The following is a 21390-nucleotide window of genomic DNA, read 5'->3' as shown; positions in this document are numbered from 1 at the left end:
ATATATATATATATATATATATATATATATATATATATATATATATACAAGTGTAAAGTTTATCCATGTACATATTTATAACGAAAGATTTATTTGAAAATATCGAACCTATTATGTAATTTAGAGAAACTTCTTTAATAGACATAGAAGACGAATATTTATGAGACTGACTGTAGGCCTCAACACCATTTATTCTTTCTAACACTTAATCAATGATCAAGATTCTGTTTGCCCCTCGAGGAACAGTTTTCTTATAAACCAAACTTTCCGCAACCTAAAATTTAAAGCTGACATCAGAACCGATGTTTCAGATGTCCTGACAGCGGGCCCCGGGCCACCAGGATGCCGACAGACGACGACTATGGCCGAAGAGAACGTCTCCTACTGCACCAACACCCGATCTCTCAGTACGGGTCCTCGTCATCACCGGTTCCAGGATCGAACGCTGGCCAATCCGGAAGCGTCGGTTCCCAGATCGGTTCCAGCAATTCCTCGGACTGCTACAAGCAACAACAACAGCAGCAGCAACAGCAACAGCAAACGGATCTACGTTCCAGCACGAACGTCTCGGGCGTATCTAACCAAGATCGTTATCAGTCTGAGCAACAAAGCCAAGGAAACGAGCACGTCGATTATGGCGGCCGGGAGCGAATGTCTGGCATCGATCGTTACGACAAGTCGACGGACAAGCCGTCGATCGACGATTTCCCCAAGTCCTGCACGGAAACGCGTTCGATACAGTCGAGCTGCGAGCGATTCGGTCACTATCAGAACCAGGAGCGATTCGGCCAGTCCTCCCTGCAGGCACACCATCAGTACACCCCGGCCAGATCGGCCAGTTCTGGTCAACAATTGTCCCAAAACGTTCTGGCCGAGCGTTTTCCACGATACAACGAGCTCGGCGGTCTCCACGGCGAGCAGCGACTATCCCTTGCCCAGAATGACCGCTTTCAGCAGACCACGAACACCAGCAACGAGCTGGTGTCCACAGGAAACGAGTATGCGAACGCCAACATCTTGGTGTCAGGCTGCGCGACGAGTCCTTTCTCGTCAGAGACGTTCCCCTCTCCGCCATCGCCGGCGCCAGCGAACGATCGTTTCGTGCCACCGCCACCTCTGTCGCCCAGCCCGAGCGAGAAGTATGCCTCGACTCAGAGTCTGGCTGGTTATCCTGCTGCTGATAGGCTTCTGCCCCCAGGTTCTCCAAGCACCAGATACGGCGGGGGTACAGCGCCAGCCTCCCCGATGCCAGCTAAAGAACGATTCACCTCGGCGGAGCGACTACTGGGTAATCAGCAATCGTCGAACGGCATGCACGAGTCCAAGGATCAGCAACGATACGCTGGGGCCAGCGACCGCCTGTTGTCCGGCTCATCGCCGGTGCTTGGAAGCCTTCAGGTCGGCCTACAAGGCGACAGGAGCGTATACACCACTGGCAAGGACGCCGGTGGCTCGCGATACGGCGCCATCTCCACGGACAGACTCCTCTCTTCGTCGCCTATACACGCCCCGGTGCCAGAGAGGTTCGCGAGCAAGTCGACGGACCGTTACCTCGGCGAGTCGCCGGTCTACGAACGATACCATCGCCAGGAAACGGCGTCGGGGGTTCATCACGATCGTTACACGACGATATCATCGAGCACCGAGAGATTCCTCTCGAGCTCACCGAATCCCGAGGCCTCCCATCAGCGATACTCGACGACGGAAAGGTCACTGCAAGTGGCGTCCAACATCAACGAGCAGAGACGTATGTACGCCGATCGGGCCGTCGAGACGGTGTGCCAGAAGTATACCGATCGATCCAGCGGATCCCCGGCGCCTACCGATTTCAGTCGATACTCCAGTTTCCAAGAAGTGGGGAACAGTCAGTCCAGGTACATCGCTAACAGCGATCGGTTCAGCGACACGATGCAACGATGCGGCCAGTCGCGATCCAACGACAGGTTCTGCGTGCCTACCGACCGCTATCTTGCCAGTTCATCGCCAGGCCACGACGTGAGACTGGCTACCAGCGAGGCGACCAGGTACGCCGTCTCGGGATCCTCCACCGAACGGTTGCTCTCCACGACGTCCTCATCATCCTCCTCCTCCACCGACACCGTTGCTCGGTACCACTCGTCCTACGCGAACACGGCCGCCACGCAGTCGTCCACGTCCAACGACCGTTTCACTTCGATCTCGCCGACACCCGAGGCTCAAAACAATAGTCTCAGGTCGAGCACAGGTGCCACGGGCGGTTCAAGTAGCTCCAGTTATCAAAGTACGACAAAAACGGCCGTGGACAAATATCTTCAAGTGTCGAAGTCTGTTCAGAGCTATAGTACCGATCGTTATAACGTGGGGAATCCCAACGATCAGTTCGACAGACTCAGCCAAGATCGCTACGACAGGTTTTCCAGTCCTGTTACCAATACCACCGATCGGTTCGTGTCTTCGACCGCCACTTCTGATCGCTTTCATTCCGCCGCTGATCGATATTCTCCTGCGCGTGCCGCGGACAAGTACCTGTCCCTGCCCAAGCCGAAGGATCGGTACACCGGTCGCATAACGCCTATCTCCTCGTGCGGGACCTCCGTGGCCGTCACGTCGACCGATCGAACCTACAGCTCGTCCACGGCGACCGGAAGCTACGTTCCGCCAACTGCGCACACACCTGTCGAACGCTACGTGCCTCAACCACCCCCGGAGGTCCTCTATCCGGACAGATACGTCGACAGATACGTGCCACCATCCGCGCACACACCCACGGATCGTTACGTGCCCACCAACGATCCAGGCGATCCATATATGAGACGAGATTTGGGATTCCATCATCATTATCGGCTACCACCACCCGCCGGATACCCGTACCATCAATCGCACTTCCGGTTACGCAGTTTCGCCTATGCGTCGCCCGGTCGTCTGGGAGGCAGTCCTGGATCTAGCAGCTCCAGCAGCTCCGCGTCCAATCAGAGGGATGGTTTCTCCATGTCGCCGTTGCTTAGGCCGAAGGTGCGAGCTTCCGCGGTCGAGTTCCCGACCGCGTCCAACGGTGTCGTTCGCCACGTGTGCACCAATCCTCCATCTTGCTGCAACGAGGTCTCGGGAAGCGGAAGAACGTGCTGCCAGGCCATCAGGAGGTCGCTGCCGCCGGGGGCGCTATCGTCGATACCAACACAGACTTCTTGGTGAGTAGCTTTAGTTATTACGGGTCTGCTAGAGGTTCTTGTAGTTTTTCTTTTCATTTAAAGATGGCGCAACATTGTGCAATTACTTGAGCCGTTCGCTGCACAAATAGATTAACTCCATTTTTTGAAAAATCTTAAATTTAAGTGTCAACGCACTTGGTACAGTCATAACTTTTTATATTTATAATAACTTTCCTAAATAATAAAGATTGATACCACTAAACGACAAAATTTTATTCTTGCCATCGAATAATAAATAATTTATTTCAAAGGCCATTTTGATTGCACTTTTCAACTTATTGTTTTATTATTATTATTTATTATTTAATATTATTGTAATATATAGGAAAGTAGTATGAAGTTATCAATAAAGATATGAATATAAATAATAGATATTTTTAGTCATTTTTAAGCTGATGACGATCCAAAAACTAGCATAACAGAGTATAGCGAAGGACGTTCAATTAGAATAGAATTAATACATGAACACATGTAATGTAATGTATGTAAATGTAATGTATGAAGGGAAAAGCAATATTTCCGTTTAACTCATATATCTACATGGAGCTTGATTAATTTCCTCGAAAATGAGCGTGTATGAAGTCTAGTGCATCGAACGCTTGCCTGAACTTCTTTAATTTATTAAAGTTAGCGTTACCGCGATCAAAAGTGTTGCGAATAAAAATCTCCTAGTGGCGAAATGAAATTTTCCATCCACAGATGGGGAGAGGGGGGGGGGTAGGCGGAAGGGAGTCTGATAAATCTGGATTTAACGTCGAATTCTGAATTTAATCAATTTCAGCGGAACTCCAATATGGTGCAAACTTCCACGTTAACGATCAAACATATTTCGCACGTGGTCAGTATCGGAATATTAAGGGCGCTATAAATTCACGCACAACATACTTCAGTGTACCGAGTGGAAAGTTAAACCGTGTGGTACCCGAGTGTAATCTCGCCCACCGAGGTTTAATATCGAAGGAAACTGAAATTGAGTCACGGCGTGCGAATGTCTCAACGTCCCCCCTCCGTCCCGCTGGGATAACAGTAGTTCCCTCTGTCTGGCAATAAATAACATTCATCCTACAATTAAGGCTCTCCCATTCTAATTCGTGAGCTTTATTATAAAGGCGTATGATTACGGAGACGCGTAATCCGGATCCCACTGTATTCCTTAATCCCCGGCTACACGGCTGAGCTCTCGGCCCATGCAACTCCTTTTATCTGCACGCTGACTTCCATTCCTATGGCAATTAATTCCTCTTGCTCTTGGAATCGCACCCCTCCTCAAAATATCCTGACGACGCGTTTTAAAATTTCCTTGTGATCTTCGCTTGGCAACATGTCAAAGAACCCTACGAAATCGTGTTACTTTGACGAGGACGATAATTATTTGAGAATTCTTTCAGTTTACTTCAGTGTTAGACTCTCTGTTATCCTAAATAATGGTATTCATTTTAATTTTCTTGCTCCTCGACTTGTCTCTATTTTATTATTTTGTCCATATTGTGCATTTGTGCTGCATATTTTGTGCATATGTGAAGAAACACATTTTAATGGAAACTCCTTCGTTGTTTAAAAAGGACTATTCTTATTTAACTAATTCGCGTCGTGCATATTATACCACTGAAGGTAACATAATAATACGCATTTCTAAAATATTGTATTCAAAATAAATAGTAGTTGATTCCTACCTCGAGTTTTCTTGCTTAGGCAACACTCTAATTGGGATTCTCATTAGCGACTCGCGGACGTTGGAAATGGATATTTTTATACACGCAGATGAGGAACACAGAAGCGTGAATTAAAGTATGTTTTGTGACCTTAATGTCATATTTTATACATAAATGCATTTGTACAATTCCCTGTGTATTTTTGTATATTGTTACTTGTCATAAATCCATAAATACCTGCAGCCGGATTAGCGTATCAGAGTTCGAAGACGGAAGAAAAACTTGACAAAGTGTCCGACGACGTTTTGTTTCACAGTTGATGATCACTGTTTAAAGAGTTACCTAAAAATGAACTGAAATGTAGGCCGTGTCCACATTTAGCAGTCGCGCGGAAGCAGCGAGTACAGAAAGGGCCGTTACTTTCGTCGCAGTAATCAGGTTAATGGAGTATCGTGGCCCACTTTATTTTTTTCATCTTCATCGGGTCTCGCGTATCTCCATAACTTCGCAGTGTCCCTTTCCCGTGTTTCAAAGTCAATGATGCATTACTGCCACCCAAAGCTTTCGCTCGTTCCCGTTCTTACCGGAACCTTGGAGGTTTTTTTAGAAATATTGTCTCTGACATGCGTGCACCTCCTCTAACGGAAACTTATTTCGACCTGGAATAATTTAGAACATCCCTCTCGATCACGAGGCACAGTTTCACATCGATTCGTGTCACGGTTTTCTATTTAACTGATCGAGCAGGGGTAGCGAGCATATGAGAGATCGAATCAGTATTCGTAGCTCGACTGTTGACGTTTGGAATATTTTCTGGATCAAATTTCGGGGTATATTATTCATGAATAAATTGCGGGAGGTTTCGCCATTTTGAATGGTTTCTTAAATTGTGGTTTTCTTAACAGACACGTTGAAAGATTTTTAGTTTTATTATTTCGTTCGGATTTGGAACCTAATGCATATAAAATGATAACTAAGATAGTAGGAATGTTGTTAATTTACTCCTGTTGAGAATAGAACGATGTAACTAGATATTAAAAGTGGTTTAGTTCTGTATGTTTATCTGTATTTTACGATCTATAAGTAAGATTTATTTGTGCTACGTCTGTATTGCACAATTTATCAATAGAACAAACATGGCAAAAAAGGAAAACAACGACTATGAGGAACGCCAAATTAAGAAGGCTTCTATGTAATGCTTACTGTAATTTAATTTGAAATACTTACATTCTTGAACTCGTGTTCGACTTCGAGCTTTATAAATAAACCAACCTTGGTGCAGCACCAGTTTGAAGCCAGTACCAAAGTCTGAACATTGCACGTCTCGTCAATATGAAACATTACTGCAATCACGTCTCGTTAGCGACGATTTTCGGTTAGCCAGCAGGTGTTTGACCAAAAGCCCAGACGCGAGGTCAGCAAGTTTTCTCGCTGGAAAACAGAGAGAGGGTTGTCGAAAGCGGAAGGCGCAATAGCCCCGACAGTTGAAAACTGAGACACGGAAGGGCGACGATACCCTTTGGTCTGAAAGGGTCGAAGAGATTACGTCGGCAGCGTCGTTTCGCTGAGTGTTCAGTTTGCTTTGGGATATCGGCTTCAACCCTCGCGAGTTCTCCGCGCGAGTTTGCTGAAAGCTTTGTGCTGGTCAAGCCCATTGCGACGTTCCCGACCGGGTTGCTCTTTCGGATGTAAATAGAAAAGTACGCTACTTTCGCCACGAAATTTCTCCACGTAGCCCTTTGTCGTCCTTGAGAGCGTACGTGTGCTCAACGCGTTCATTTGCCGTCTGTTCTCAACATTTGTGTACTCGGGGCACTCATTTTGGTGTTGCGAATTCTTCAGGCAAAAATATGTATACGAACAGCTGGAATAGTTGTTTTGCTGTTTCTCTGACGAATGACAGTTTCATTAAGAAAATATTCGATCGAACAAGCATTTCATACAATCGTTGTGCAGCGTATATATTCACAATTTATTATTTGAATAAATTTCTGTCCATCTCAATTCTTACTTTCAAAGTTTCCATGAAATTTTCCGCCATTTGCCAAAGATTTTTTAACGAAACACGAGTTGCACAATGAAACGAAGTTCGTTCAATGAACTTCATTCGGTGAACTTCATCGCGACTCAGTGGATCTCATGAAAATTAAAACAGTGGAAGCTTCCGAGCTATGCCGCAAGTTTTATTTAACAGAAAAATTGCTCGTGGCTCGAAGTTACTTTCTTGTTATGCTGCTCGCACGAAAAACACGTTAACTTATTCCTGGGACGTTTCTGTGAGTTATTTCTTGTTTACTTCGGCATCTGCTCGCGTTTCCTCGCCCGCAAGTTGAAATGCTGCGTGGAATGGAACCTTCTGTTTCTTCTTGGCTTTCCAGTAGTTTCCGCTTCCACGAATTTTAAATTCGCGATTCGGCCCGCGGTAAACATAACCGGGTTACAGCCGGTTCTCGTTTAGCCGGTGAGTTTTACGGTTTCTCGATCAACCGAGTACTTGAGTACACGTGAAAATTAGCAAAGTAATGGAAGTGCACGCATGGTGGCCTCGCATTCGTTATAAGAGATACGAGTGGTATTTCTTTCTTCTCCAACTGAAAAATGTCGAATGAAATTTTTTCTTCGGAGGGAACTTTTGAAACGACTATAGAGAGCGTGCAATGCTGTTACGGTTGATCTCTGAAGAAATCTCGAGGGGTCTGTTATTGTGTCTCGACTTTACATCCGTGAAAGCAATTTCACGAGCGTTTTGAAACAAAGGTTCGCATTGTTAATTGAAAAGCTTGAAAATGTGGTGGCGCATGAATCGTTTAAATTCATTTTTTGCCACTTAATGAAACAAGGATTCCGTTAATATGGAAAAGTGATGTAAAAAAATTTGATAAATGTAAGGTAACTCTCTATCGACGGCTATCAAAATTATAAAAACTACTCAGAAACATTCGAAAATTTTATTCAGTTTTGGGTAATTTTCTGTTCATTTCTTTTCAAACTTTTTTAAATAACTGTTTAAACTAATACTTCTAATGGACCTCATCGAATTAGGAATTTCAAAGAAGTTCCTGTGCAAAGTGAAGTCTGAATGAATTATTAAAAGCAACTCATGAAATATAGAATGCATAAGTAAGTATTAAGCTTTGTTTATTCTCCCTATAATAATACTTATATTATGCTAGTATAAAGTTGCGTATATAAAAAATTGTAATTTTCAACGTAAAATTAGGAAACACCGACAATTGTAAATATAAATCATTCTTCGAGTTACATATCAAATTTCTGTTTCGTGTAAAATCGCCGCGATCACGTTTTCATGAGAATTGACTCTACGATCATATTTGAGCCCGTAGTATTACTCTTCATTGGACCGCGTCGTCAAAAATTGACAAAGACCGGGACCATTTTAAGCACACGATCGATCATGGAATACGTTTCAGCAAGTTCGGGGAGACTTCATCTTTCATGCATGAGAATTTTCGTTTCTCCTTGGGCACCGTAGTTTAGATGAAGTTCAGTTTCCCGAACAGTATGAAAAGATCAACACGTGAAAGTTTAATCCGCGTTTGCGGTGCAGCAGGGGCTAACGAGACGATTAGGAGGGTGTAGCTATTTTCGAAATTAGCGAAAGGTGGTGTTACTGGTGTGTAATTGTGCCCTCAACAATGCATAGTTGGGAAAAGGCGCACTTATTGTGGAAGTTCTGTCGTCTTTGTTCTTTCGAAATAGATCTTTAATAAGGTGCTATTCACATGCTCGAAAATAGCTAGACGGTAAACTGTTGGAGTAACTATGCTAGGTATTACGGCGAAAATACAAGAAGTTTAAAGCTCTAGGCGAAATTTTACAATTCGAGTTATTGTTTCCATGGCGACTCGGAGCATAAAAGAAACTGTAATGAAAAGGACAAAAGAATATTCATCCCCTGCTTTTAATAAGACCCCTTTTATTTAATTCTGCAGATATGGAATTTTATTACAATTTTATTTCTTTGTATAGGTACGTGGTTTTATAAATAACTCGTGACTGCTTTCCATTGAATCGAGTCAAATGAAATGTAAATGGTCATGAAACCAGTGAAAATATTTTACAAGGAGCTACTTGTGTTATTTAAAAAATGTTAACTTTTAACGTGTCGATCTTCCCAATTAGGGTCCCAATTATCCAGATGACTGTAAATACTTCTGGTGTTTACGATTATATTTATTATACATATTCCGAACAAATAAATATTTTAATCAGCAAGATTTCAAAGCAAGATGAAAGAAAGTTCAATTATCCATTTAACGATAACAGGACTCCCTTCCTGGGTCATGTTTAATACATAACATTTCCAATAAAAAGACAAGAATTAAAGCACTTCTTCAATACAATATAAATTAAATAAATTCTGTCCACCTTTCACATTTGATATACTGCTCCTCATCATATTTAGCCTAGGTCTGACTTATCCATGCCACCAACAATTTTTTAACAATACCACACAGCTCCAGCAAAAACCGATTCAATAGCATTACAGCATCAAGTACACAATTTAAACGTTGCCTGTGCCGTCGTCCTTATTCCATTAGCTTTCAGTCTGGCAGAACGAAACTCGATAGAAATCGGTTACCCAGGGGAAAATATTGTTCCCACCCGCGTCAGCAATTCTTGCTCCAGCGAGTTGCACTTCTGTACGCCGGAAACAGGTTGCATTAACATCGCTCGTTGGGCATAAAATCAACATCGGGGGCGCGCAGGTTCCGCGAAATTAATGAAACACTCGCCGATCGGATCTTCGCGATGGAACACGCGAATTAAAAAAATACTCATCACGCGAGTAACTGAAAACGCTATTGCGGTGTATCCGTGCGCGTAACGGGCCTCGTTGCTCCTTCGGATCCCGCGGATATTACAAGGCGCGCACAATTTATCAACGTCTAAAGTGCTGTGCGTTTAAGTACCGCCGCGAGCGTAATTGCTGGGCAAAATGCAAGCTCGAATCGACGTTTCGAGAATTAACGGGACGTCAATCTTCTGACGCGGTTAAATGTTCTCTGTTTAACACGTCGGCTGTAGTGCCGGGTTATGTCGTCCGGCGCATAAGTACATCGTTCTACGTCACGTTTAGCATTGCTACCCAGTGTCATGATCTGTATAAATCGGGACGAAACTCGTCGTTTTTGCTCGTGGAAAAATGTGCTCGAGGTATTAGAATAAAGGTATTAAAAAATGGAGGGATAATTAAACTTGTGTTTCGGTATTGTTTATGACGATATTATTTTATATGCATGCTTCGTTTCAAGTAAATTCGCGGGGGGGAATTCCTTATCTATTCTTGTTAAAAAAATGTGATCAACGTGTTAGGTATGTAGGTTTTAAACAATGGAGAAATAATTGAATTTTAGCCTTCGTATTCTTTATGGAAATATTATTTTATATATGTGCTTCGATTTAATTGAAAAATGTACGAAATATGAAATTATAAAGGAATGTGACGATGAATGTTTAGCTAGTATATGCACTTCCACGATGTCTACGGTGTCGATCAATTTGTCTTCTCATAGCCATACGTATAAAATATTTTAACGGTCTAAACCCCTACGTGAGTGTGCACAGCCAGAGCGAGAACTTTGCAGCTGAATGGAGACGGAAGTCATAAGGGTAACAGGCTGGCGTTGTCTTTCAGGCCCGAGGTTCCACGTGCTGTTGGCAACTTCGGTAATTATGTCGTGTCCGCGGTTCTAACTGGCCCCGTCAAATGAAATTGCAACCTGACACCGGTCGTTTCCACGTGAACCCATGCCCATAGTTTTCAATTAAGCCTTTTATTCCGCGCCTGTAGAAATTGCCTCCAGTAGGCCGCCCACGACTGCTCGGTGTTTTGAAAACAGTACGATTATGGTTATTAAACGGCCATCCACCCTCCTCGCCCGTTGGCATGCTCTTCCAGAAACGTTATTAAAATCTTGCATGGCGGAATCGTACGAAGGAGACTTTCTCGTTGTGAAATAGAACTCGATTAACTCGAAATTGGATGACGCTGGCGCAGGTGTTGCTAATGATAAGTCACGATGATCGGTAGCTTTGAACCGTGGAATATTGCGAGTTTCAGCGAGAGAAATTGCGCGATTTTTGCATACCGAATGACCCATAAGTCTGTATGCTATGGTGACGTGGGGTGAATTTTAAACGAACTTTTTAATATCTAATTCGGATGAAGTTGAAATTGCTAGTCTTCACAATTTTTGTTTGAGAAGTGTGCGGAAGAAGTAACTTTCCTTGTTAGTATCTTAGAACGAGATGTTAATATTTTTATTTTATGTTTTATATTTTTATATACAAATGTGAATAATTCAGTATAAAATGTGTTGTTCGTATTTTTATGTATCCATAGTTCCAGCTGTAATTTTCATGTGAGAATATATGAAATAATTGCAAATCTAAACGTATCGATATTATCCGAACGCATGTGGGTACCATCATTATTCTGAACACTATCAAACGTTGTTCCGCGCCATTGCGTGCGGTTCGAGTGGTTTTCGCCAACAATTCCGCGAAACTTTGGCCTCGTTTGCAGAGAATCGACGCGAAAACCCCGTCTTCTGTGTTTCGGACGTTTATGCTCGCATGATTGCGTGGGTGGTTTGAACACACAGGTGGAAACAAGGTGTTTCGTAAAATAACAGTGTGTTGAAGCATTCTGCTGTACCTTGCTCTGGTCGAGTGGATTCCTTTTATCGATTCACAGTCAAAATATAACCAATTTAGCGAATCGATGTTCGTATGAGCGATTTTGAAAGATGAAATGGTTTTGGATGTTACAATATTCAATCTCTTCAGGCCGGTTCAATTCTAAGTATATACTTTAAATTAAATTAAATTTATTAAATTAATACAATCGAAGCAATCGAATCAAATAAAGTCGAGATCCATTTGAAACGGGATTGGGATATTTTGAGAAAGACTTGTAGGGTGAAAATCGATAGCTGAACGCCGCGTCGAAGTGTAAATCACGTTTGCTTTTCTTTTCTTCATTTCCGTCAGACTCTGCTTTTCTAAAGGAGCAATCGAGTTACTCGTTGCTCGAATTCCGACGTCCTAATTATGCGTTCTGGATGGCAATCCAGCCGGCGAGTTTAATTACTCCTGATAATCGAGTCGATCCTTCGTAGCATCCTCCTCAAAGGACCCCCGGAACAGATTGCAGTGACTTCAGGTGCTACTCCGACATTGAGCCGGAAATCAAGGAATATAAATGAGAGACATCCCCTGGCTTGAAGGAGTTGCTTGTTCGCACTCCGATTCAAATTCCAACGGCGTCAAATTTCCGTCGAAGCGTGACGAAATCGATTCAATCGCTTATGAATAAAATTAATCCCTCTTAACCTTAGGAAGTCTCCTTGAATCAGGACTCACTTCTTCTATTTTTATAGTTCATTTTGTAGTGTAGAGTGTGAGATCGAGTTCGACGAGTTCGAGTGTCAAACTCCAGGCGTTATTTCAGTTCGTACTTACTCCGACAGTAGTTTAATTATAATCCTGCATCACCATTATACCAATAACACCACCCATTGCCATTATCTAATAAAATCCTACAGTAGTTTTATTATTTGTTGACTTACTGGTCCCTTGTATTCGCATCGCGTAACAGTATGATTTCCCAATTATTCAAAACTGTTCAACCAAACGTTCCTCTAGGAACGAAACCCAATTGGACCTCCATGAAATAATTCGTTTAAAGTTTCACGAAGGCAAAGTATCTCTTAACGAGTTATGAGAAGTTACACAGTATTAAACGCGATTATGGATTCGGCATAATTAAATGTTACAAAGAAACTTTTCAACTCGTCCCTTTAAAATTGCGAGTTCCTCAAGCACAACTCGAATACGGAATTGAAATTAGGAAATGAACGAATAGTTGGCAGCGTCGTTAGTGTACCATTGTTATGAATTTAGAGGTTTATTTTTAGCTGCGAATGCGTTACGTGCTGACCATAATGCAACGTCAGAAATCACGCGTGACGTACAGCTATTGTCACAGGAGTGGTGTTGGTTTCCCTGTGACTACTACATAAACTGAACCAGGAGGATTCTAGGGGCGCCAACAGCGACCAGTGGGTAGCTCGACTACTCCATAAATTGCAAGACATAGGGGCACCCGTGTTTGTGATGCGAAGTAACGATATTGCCGAAATCAGATTGCGGACAGATATTTATTGCGCTTGGGACAATTTGTAACGCTGGAATGCAAATTTCTGATCGGAAAGATTCGTGTCAGACGATTCATAAAAGGCACGATATTAAATTATCTAAAATAAAATCTCAACAATTCTGTTACTCTAGCAAATAAAAGCTGTAATTTAAAGTTTGAAATGAATTCACGTAGAATTAAGAACCTACACATACCTATAGCTTTTTTTCGTACACTTCATCTTCATTTTAATATTTCACTCTGCACCTATCTTAATTTCCCTCTCAAATCTTTAAATATAATTTTCATATCATTATCTCCTAAACATTTCTGAAATAAAAAAAGGATGGAATCAATTTCCAGTCACGAGTGCTTCAAAAATCCAAATAACATTTTCCTAACACTTAATCAATGGTGAAACAGAACAAATAACACTGATTCATTTGTATTACGGAATTCTACAAGCACACCCCAATTGCCGTTCATTAGACAACATGTTATCTGCTTAATTTGTTCAAGCGGAATTCCAAACTTGTTTCAATCTTCCCCTACCCTGTGGTAACTACCTTAGGACTCAATGAGCTTCCAATGCATCTGACGAAATCCCTAATCGACATTCTGCGCCGTCCGCATTCTTTGAACTGCGGTTTATCGAGCAGCAATGCGAATGAATTGTTTAGAGATTCAGGACAATTCCCGTGGATTCGGATGTCCTAGTCGCGGTTTAGCATCTACTGTTGGGTCGTATAATGAATACTAATAAGTCCCTACGAGAGCACCGAGTCTAGATAAAAGAGACTGTCATCCCTCGACAGTGTCTCGTTGATTGAGCCTGGTGCTTGGAAGAGGTAAAACTTTTAATTAGTTACTGATCCTTCCGACTAAATAATTCCCTGCTGCAGGATGCAAATCACGACAGGAATAAATTGAAATTGCTCCACGCCTGAGTTTAACATACTTTTGGGTTTAACTCGCGGGCTTAACGACGGAGAAAAAATTCCTCCGGGTATAACCGGGGATTATCGTCGGCAATCAATTTCACAGCTTGACCGACCATGGAGTGAATTATGTATTTTCTCTCCTTTTTAGTCGTTATAGAGCCTGTAAAATAGTTACGTGGCTTGGGAATTTGAATCGATACCGTTTAAAACTGTAAAATGAGTAACGAAAACGAAGGAATAATTATTATAAACGTTTCTCAAACTTTATCATCTCGTGAATTTTCTTAAAAACAATTTCAAAGAATATCAAATAAATAATTTATTTTCTTTTTTAAATGAGTTTATGTTTCCAAACATTAATGTCGAATTATCTCGTTTATGTTCTGGAAAGCCCAACAAATTATTCATTACTAGAGTACTTTTTTGAATGGTTAACGTGTACTAAAATTCCTCATGTACAGAGTATAATATGTACACCATTGTATATCATTGTATATTTCAGTGATGAATGTTAAAATATAAGTTAAAAGATTGATATATCAGTGTCAAAGATGTTCAAAAGTTATACTTATTGAAAAATCCCCATCTTCGACAAATTAATGTTGATCCTACGTTGTAAGCACAACCGTTCGCCACCAGTGTGCATCCTAACATTGGCTTTTCGTACCATGTCAGTCGAATATATCTCCGAGACTTGACCATGCATATCCATGTACATAGGTAAGGACTGGTATTGGAATTGCTAAATAGGGCTTTGCTCGTCTATTCTCTCTTAGCTTACGGCTCCTAATTCCTCCGAATTGTCTTACGTATCATTCCGAAGCTAGCAAATCCAAGCATCTACATGCGCACGAATTGCTCGCTAATTATCACCACGTAGATCGTAACTCGCGATTATTTCTAAAAAGCAGAGCGAGAATCGTTTTTCAGCCCGTGTCGACTTCTCATTCGAGACATAGTTCAGTTTCGAGCCCTTGATGCTATCTTTGGCTGGGCGGAAGGGAAGGAAGTGCGTCGTTAGCGGTTATGCAGCTCCTTCTTCATGTTAATCCGCTCGAAAGATCAACGGGACGCGAGGTCTTTGATGACAGCGCATTTAGAAATCCTTATGGGACGTCCGTATAGCGAGATTATCGTGGTTCTTTATGCAGAATCCATCGCGTGTAACCTCTCCTAGGCGAAATTCATATTCGTGTTGGAGGGTAGAAATGATTAAAACTTGCCTCCATCGATGGGTTCGGTTAAAGTTCTAGGATTTTTTCTTCGTTTTCATTGAGAAATATTGTATTCTAAAAATATGCCAATTTCTTACGATTACAATTATCACAGGAATAATTTATTCAATATTTTCTGTGTGTGAATGAAACCAATCATATCGGTTCAATTCTTTAAGAGGAGGTTTTATTCATCAGAATTTCTGATCGCAAGCTAATAGTGGTCAATGCGACAGTGAAACGTTTATTGCCCCTTGTCATTATTGCAAAGTGACAACGTGGAAACGCGAGCATCGGAGTTCCCGCGAACGGAAGTAACTATATCACCATTTCTCTCTGAATTCTGACCTGTAACGGCCGCCCTGGACACGTTTATGGACAGGATAATGGCAGGATCGTCGGAGAGGAAATGCTATGGAATAGGGTTGCGACGGGTGGACGCGAATATTCAGTTATAACTATGAGGAAACCTGCAGGATTTGGCGAGGGCATACTCGTGCTGATTTCAATGCAGTTCTACGTGTAAGGATGGAAACGTCGTTTTGGGATCATTGCACGTGCATGCGCCACAAGAGCTCCATGTCGTGGAACGATGCACACTGCATCCTAGCGACCAAAGAGTGACTAAAAATAAATTTTTTTATTTTCCGCGAAATCCTAGTATCACTAGTATTGAAGATGCAACGTTCGTACACCTTGAACGAGTCGTTTGTATACATATATGGTAATTATTCTGTTTATAGACAGGTGTTACGCAAATATATGTAATAATTCTATTTATTAATCATTTTTCACAGACTGGTACCCGTCAAAACAGTATGGAATGTGTAATGCTTGCATTTCTAGATAGTCTTTTTTTACCAGTTACGCCCATCGTTTGTCAGAGAGAGCGCCAAGATGCACTCCGCTTACCTCATTGTGCCCTACGAAACTAGTAAATTGAATTCAAACGGTCTCAAGACGTCTTGAGCCAAGAACGTGGAGAACACTCAGAACGTTTTGTAAGACTGTTGTGGCTGAGCGTCTTGAATATTTCGGCTGTCTCGAATATCTTGGAAGTTTTGAGTGTCCTAAGTATCTTGAGAGGCCTGCGATGGTTTAAGGTCTTGGTACAAAAGTAAATAAAGGTACAATGTTCACCGAAGAATGCAGAAACCAGTTCCCATCGACAATACTGTCGTTTAATTTCTGTTTTTATTCCGAGTTAAAGACCTGGAGGTTCAACATACAATTGTTTTAATGTTAAATCCTTCTTATAAATAACGTACATGTTTGATTGAACGTTTAGGAACGGATAGCTTAGAAATTCTAACGATTTTGGTCATCTATTCTTGCAATGAAGATTTAATCGCCACAGTTTTTCGATGCGGAATTCACTGCGAGTAACATCGATCAAAGCAACATAACTTCCCGAAGATTCAAGATAAATGGTTCATCTTTTCTAATTTACGTCGCATACTCAAAACCAGCCGCGTATTTGGCAGCAATAAAGCTCGACAACCCATCCATCCATCATATTGAACTAGAGATAAATCATTCTTCGTGTCTGGTACAGTGAATGAAGTGTCTTCGCGTTTAAACAGTTGCCAGAACATTTGTAAGGAATTATGTAATATGCATTATTCATAGCCAAATCACTTCTCCCTATCTATGGACTGCATTAGATAGTCAGATTTTAAATCTGACGGTGAAAAATATCTTTCAAGCTAGCGGAGTATTTAATATTATTTGCGTATGTTCGACTCCCTGTCCTTAGATATTTTAATAAACATATGTCTTTGGAGTTGCATTCACTGTTGTATATACACTATAAAAATTGTTATGGACAAAACTTGATCCTCAACTATTCCAAATTCGATATATAGAATTGGAATTAAGTACAGAAAAAATGAAACAAAATATTTCGAGGTCATTTAGTCAATTATAAATATAAAAAGATAGAGAACATTTGAATTCTTCAACCTTTCAAAGTTGAACTTCGAAATTTTACTCCCAGCATCTGGGAGAATTGTTTATCGCAAATGCCATAATCTGTCGATTTAGCAGTTGCGATAGTTGGCCACATCCCGTCGATTGTTAAGGTATTTGCGCAATACGTTCATAATCGCTCAGGATTTTCAGCGGTCGATTGAACCCGAGCATTCGCAGGAGAACGCATCGAATGCCAATCATTGACGTCAGGCATGTGTACATAGCCGGGGATGCTGGATGTACACATATCAATTTGCATTCAGTATAAATAAGTCGCGCGTACGGACATTCTGCGCTAAATGTGCCCGTATGGATGGCTCGAATTTACCATTCGAACGTAACATGCAAATCAGCCGTCCGATAACAGTCATGGAGTATGCCTGAATAATAATATTGTCTGCGGAACAACTCTGCTGGTTCATGTTTCTCGTGGACGATTTATACGCAACACTATTTCAGAACAATATTGGGCGTTCGTACTTGGAGGTCCCTTGGCCAAAGGTTCTGCTAATTTGAGGAATCAACATGGAGAACAAAGTAATTTTATTCAGTTTATTGTATTATAAAAGTTAAATAGTGTACTCTTTATTTGCTTGGGGGATCAAATAGCAATGCAAGTGAAATTGGTATATATTATGACGTAGGCAAGTATTACATTTTATAGTTAAATTTCAGTCTTTGATTACAGTTATAGTTCTTATTCCCTGTATTATTTTTATTGAGATCATTTAACTCTTTGCGTTTGAGAGATGACTCTCGCCATCCAATTTAACGTAGTAAATCAATCAGCAATAACGTTTGTTTAAGTTTAATTTCATTGGATCTTGTAGTGTCAATAAAATGATTGCCGAAGGAGTAAGAGTGGCCTGACTTTCAAATCTCAAATTAGAGATCTCATCTTTGAAGTCAATCTAAGCTTAGTCATTCGTGACAATAGAATGCTACGAAACATCTCGAGTTGCTTGTAAAAATCAGAAAAAAGGGCTCGAATGCAAAGGGTTAATACAATAACATACAAATATTACAATCAGCACATAGATACTGTAAATAGAATTTATTTTGGTTTTCCAAGCACTTTCGATTCGCGAATATTTTAAGGAAGGCATTTTCGAAAGCAACTACATTTCACGCGATTGTAGATATTTCCTTGTTCAGTGTTGAGAAATTTGCCGCGATATCTTCGAGTGAGATATCGAAACGAACGTATCTGTGTTTTTAATATTTCTATTTGACAGCGTGATACGGTCCCTGTCTCGATACAATAACACCTGGAAATAAAAGGGATAGTTTCGAAAATTCATACTTCCATGCTTCATAGCATTTCTCCTGCCGTACCCTCCGGTGGATTTCATAATAGTACTTAGGGAGCGTATTCGTGTAACAAAATGTATGTACGCGTATCGTCCTGCGGTATGTAGGAGCGGAATTCTTGGAGGAGCCGAAGCACCATGTTTTATGCATACACGACGTTTCGAGACTTGCTGCGTGAATTTCCGGTGTGTGTGCTATTTTGAATGTACGAGAGGGAAATATTCAAGCAACAAGAAGCCAAAGACGCTTTTGAAATTTAAATTCATGGGGAAATCGCGTGCTCGATTTCTTCGACTTACACAATAACAAGAGCTGTTCAGACCTTTGTTCATGAAAGTTTGAACAGGCATGGTTTTAGGCGAAATAATTATGGGAGACTCGTAAGCGCGACTAGTATAACTATTCCAGGGTGATGTACGACGTTTTTCGTCTTTCCTGGATACATAAATGGCATAGGATATTTTAAGATCAATAAATTATCGATCACACATCCAATTAAAGGAAAGATCCAAGGGACAAATATCGACCACCTGTCGCTTTCAAGGGACCTAATCAGTACCCAGGAACCAGCAGTGTCCACCTGTCGGATTTCCTCACGAAACGTCTGGCACATTGCTAATTAATTGTCCGCAGTTTCGATCGGTGGGGAGCAATTAAATTAGGTTGCACGCGTCAACTCCGAAATTCGACGTTAATACGTGCGACGATTTCGTGCGTCCTCGCATCTCTTCACAACGCAAACTATATTCCTCCCATAATTCCTACGAATACCAAAATTTTTCCAGGAATCAAACTTTTAATATTACAAATTCTACGATATTTTTCATAGAAAAATACCTTTAAACAGAATTTATAATGATAAACATCCTTTTCCAGAACAATAATAAAATTTAAATTTCTTTTAAATTAAAACACATAAATACTAACAAACTTTTTAATCATTCTTTTTATTTTTATCATTTTATCAGAAGTTGAATTGGAATATTCTGGAGCACTTTTTTTTCCCCTTGTTTCCTGCTGAAGGATATTGTTTAATATTTTGGTACGAGCACGTAATATTGCGCTCAGATGACGTCCTTTTTCGTGTTCTTGAACACACACTCTGACTCAGACACCGACGTCATTCACCTCAGCATTCATTGCGTAATATTCGTTTCTTGCCAGCGAAACGTTTATATTTCTTGTTTGTTGGGACTACAGGATCCAGGTACAGCCTGTCCTCGTTGCGCTGGCAATCACCACGCTATCACTGTCCTCGATACTCCTTCTCTTGTATTTCTACCTACCTATCTAAATCTTGCGCGGTGTTACCGCACTGGCGATGCGGAGGTCGAGAGTACTTTTATGGCCGTAATAGATTTTAAAACCGTCTTCGCGGATCTATATGGTAACGATGATCGAAAGGGAAACTGAAGCCCGATCTCATTAGAATACTACTCTGCAGACGATCAATGTGTCTCTAACGAGTAACTCTTTCGTACTAGCCCCCGAGCAACGAAAATCATGGGTTTATATACCTCTAAATGTTGGTGGAGAACCGTCAGTGATTTCCATATTAGGAAATTTGACGGTTAGGATTTTCGTTGCTCTGAGGTCGGCAGCTGTGTGCCCTGGGAAAAGGGTAGATTAGAAACTATCCCACGCAACGCGAGTCAAAGATGATATTAAGAGGATGCAGCTGCAGGATGCACTCCCGTGAGACCGAGCTTCAAATTCCAGAAGGGTAGATAAAATAAGATTAATAAACGCGAGCTTCTAAAAACGGAGAGTTTCTGTATACGTAACAGCCGCGTCGCGTCTGCGAGAACTAAGGACGTATTCAGGTTCGGTAAACACGAAAGAAAAAAGATTGACGTGAACCAGGTCACCGAGTAAGGTAATAATGTTTTCGCATTGAAGACTTTCTTTGTACCGTTCGGAAAGGTTATCGCCATGAAAGGCCCACGCAGCAGCTGCTGCTGCGTTGAAGATCATGCTTGAGGAACACGAGTTGATCGACCGCGCACCGAGATCGCGCAGTTTACTACGAGTCATAGCGAGTGACACAGCTCGTCGATGCGTATCGCTTTTTTCCGATTGTTCTTGCTAGAGTTACGCGTAATTATCGCAGATCTTCCGTTGAATTTTCCGGTGAAAGTTCGAGGACCTTGTGCTCTTTCGTGTGCGTATTGTTTGTGCTACCTGTGGTGTATAATGTGATCAAATAAAGTGGAACGGCGCGCCTCTCAAATAGTCGAGCAAATAGACGACTCGAGTCAAAGCAACGCTGGTGAACGTGAAAAAGTGCGAATATTTTAAGAAATCAAATAGGAACATGTTTATAAATAGGAATAGTTAGCCAATAATATATAAATAGTCTTGAACGAGTGGCAGCTGCTTTTTATTTTTGAAGCACTGTTTATCAGTTTCATGCGTGTATCGATTGTGTATCGATTTCGAAATTCTGATCGATGCAACTGTTCCTTGACGAAACAGGATTCCATGAATACGTTTGCTTTTAAAAGTTTAATACACGTCAAGTGTATATAAATTTCAGATTTTTTGGTAAATTTATTTAAGTGGTAACGAACATATTTGATTTCTTCTACGGACGATGTGTACTAACGTTAACGTTCAGTGAAATTAAATTATGAATATTACATCTAAGGAAGACTAAAGCATCTTGCAATTTGTGGGTCTATTATCTTGCCCTGATAAAATTTCTATGACGTGAGATCATTTTTCTCACCGGAGATAAGATTAATTCAGTCTCGAGTTCACACCTTAGGCACACCCAAGATAATATTCAGGGACATCTAGATTTATATTTAGTTACTGTTTTAAATATTAATCGCGTATATACCTCAATTCCATATAAACTATATTATTTTATAATACTCAATTTATAAAATCGGAGTATTAATCAGGCTCTAACGAATTTTGTATCCTTTAAAATAATCATATTAATTT

At 41.3% G+C, this 21390-nt stretch overlaps 1 protein-coding gene across 1 annotated transcript in view; it reads left to right on the top strand.

Moving 5' to 3' along the window:
- Positions 1–21390, top strand: part of LOC128886337 (inactive rhomboid protein 1) — a 227271-nt gene that overhangs the window by 107950 nt on the left and 97931 nt on the right. Inside the window, exon 5 of the mRNA XM_054141083.1 lies at positions 312–3167. Coding sequence (XP_053997058.1) covers positions 343–3167 — 2825 coding nt within the window. The 5' untranslated portion in view covers positions 312–342. The remainder of the gene's footprint in view (positions 1–311; positions 3168–21390) is intronic.

This window comes from Hylaeus anthracinus, unplaced genomic scaffold, assembly GCF_026225885.1.
Source record: "Hylaeus anthracinus isolate JK02 unplaced genomic scaffold, UHH_iyHylAnth1.0_haploid 11982, whole genome shotgun sequence".
NCBI lineage: Eukaryota > Metazoa > Arthropoda > Insecta > Hymenoptera > Colletidae > Hylaeus > Hylaeus anthracinus.
The sequence above is the reverse complement of the archived record's forward strand: the minus strand, read 5'-3'. Positions and strand labels throughout refer to the sequence as shown.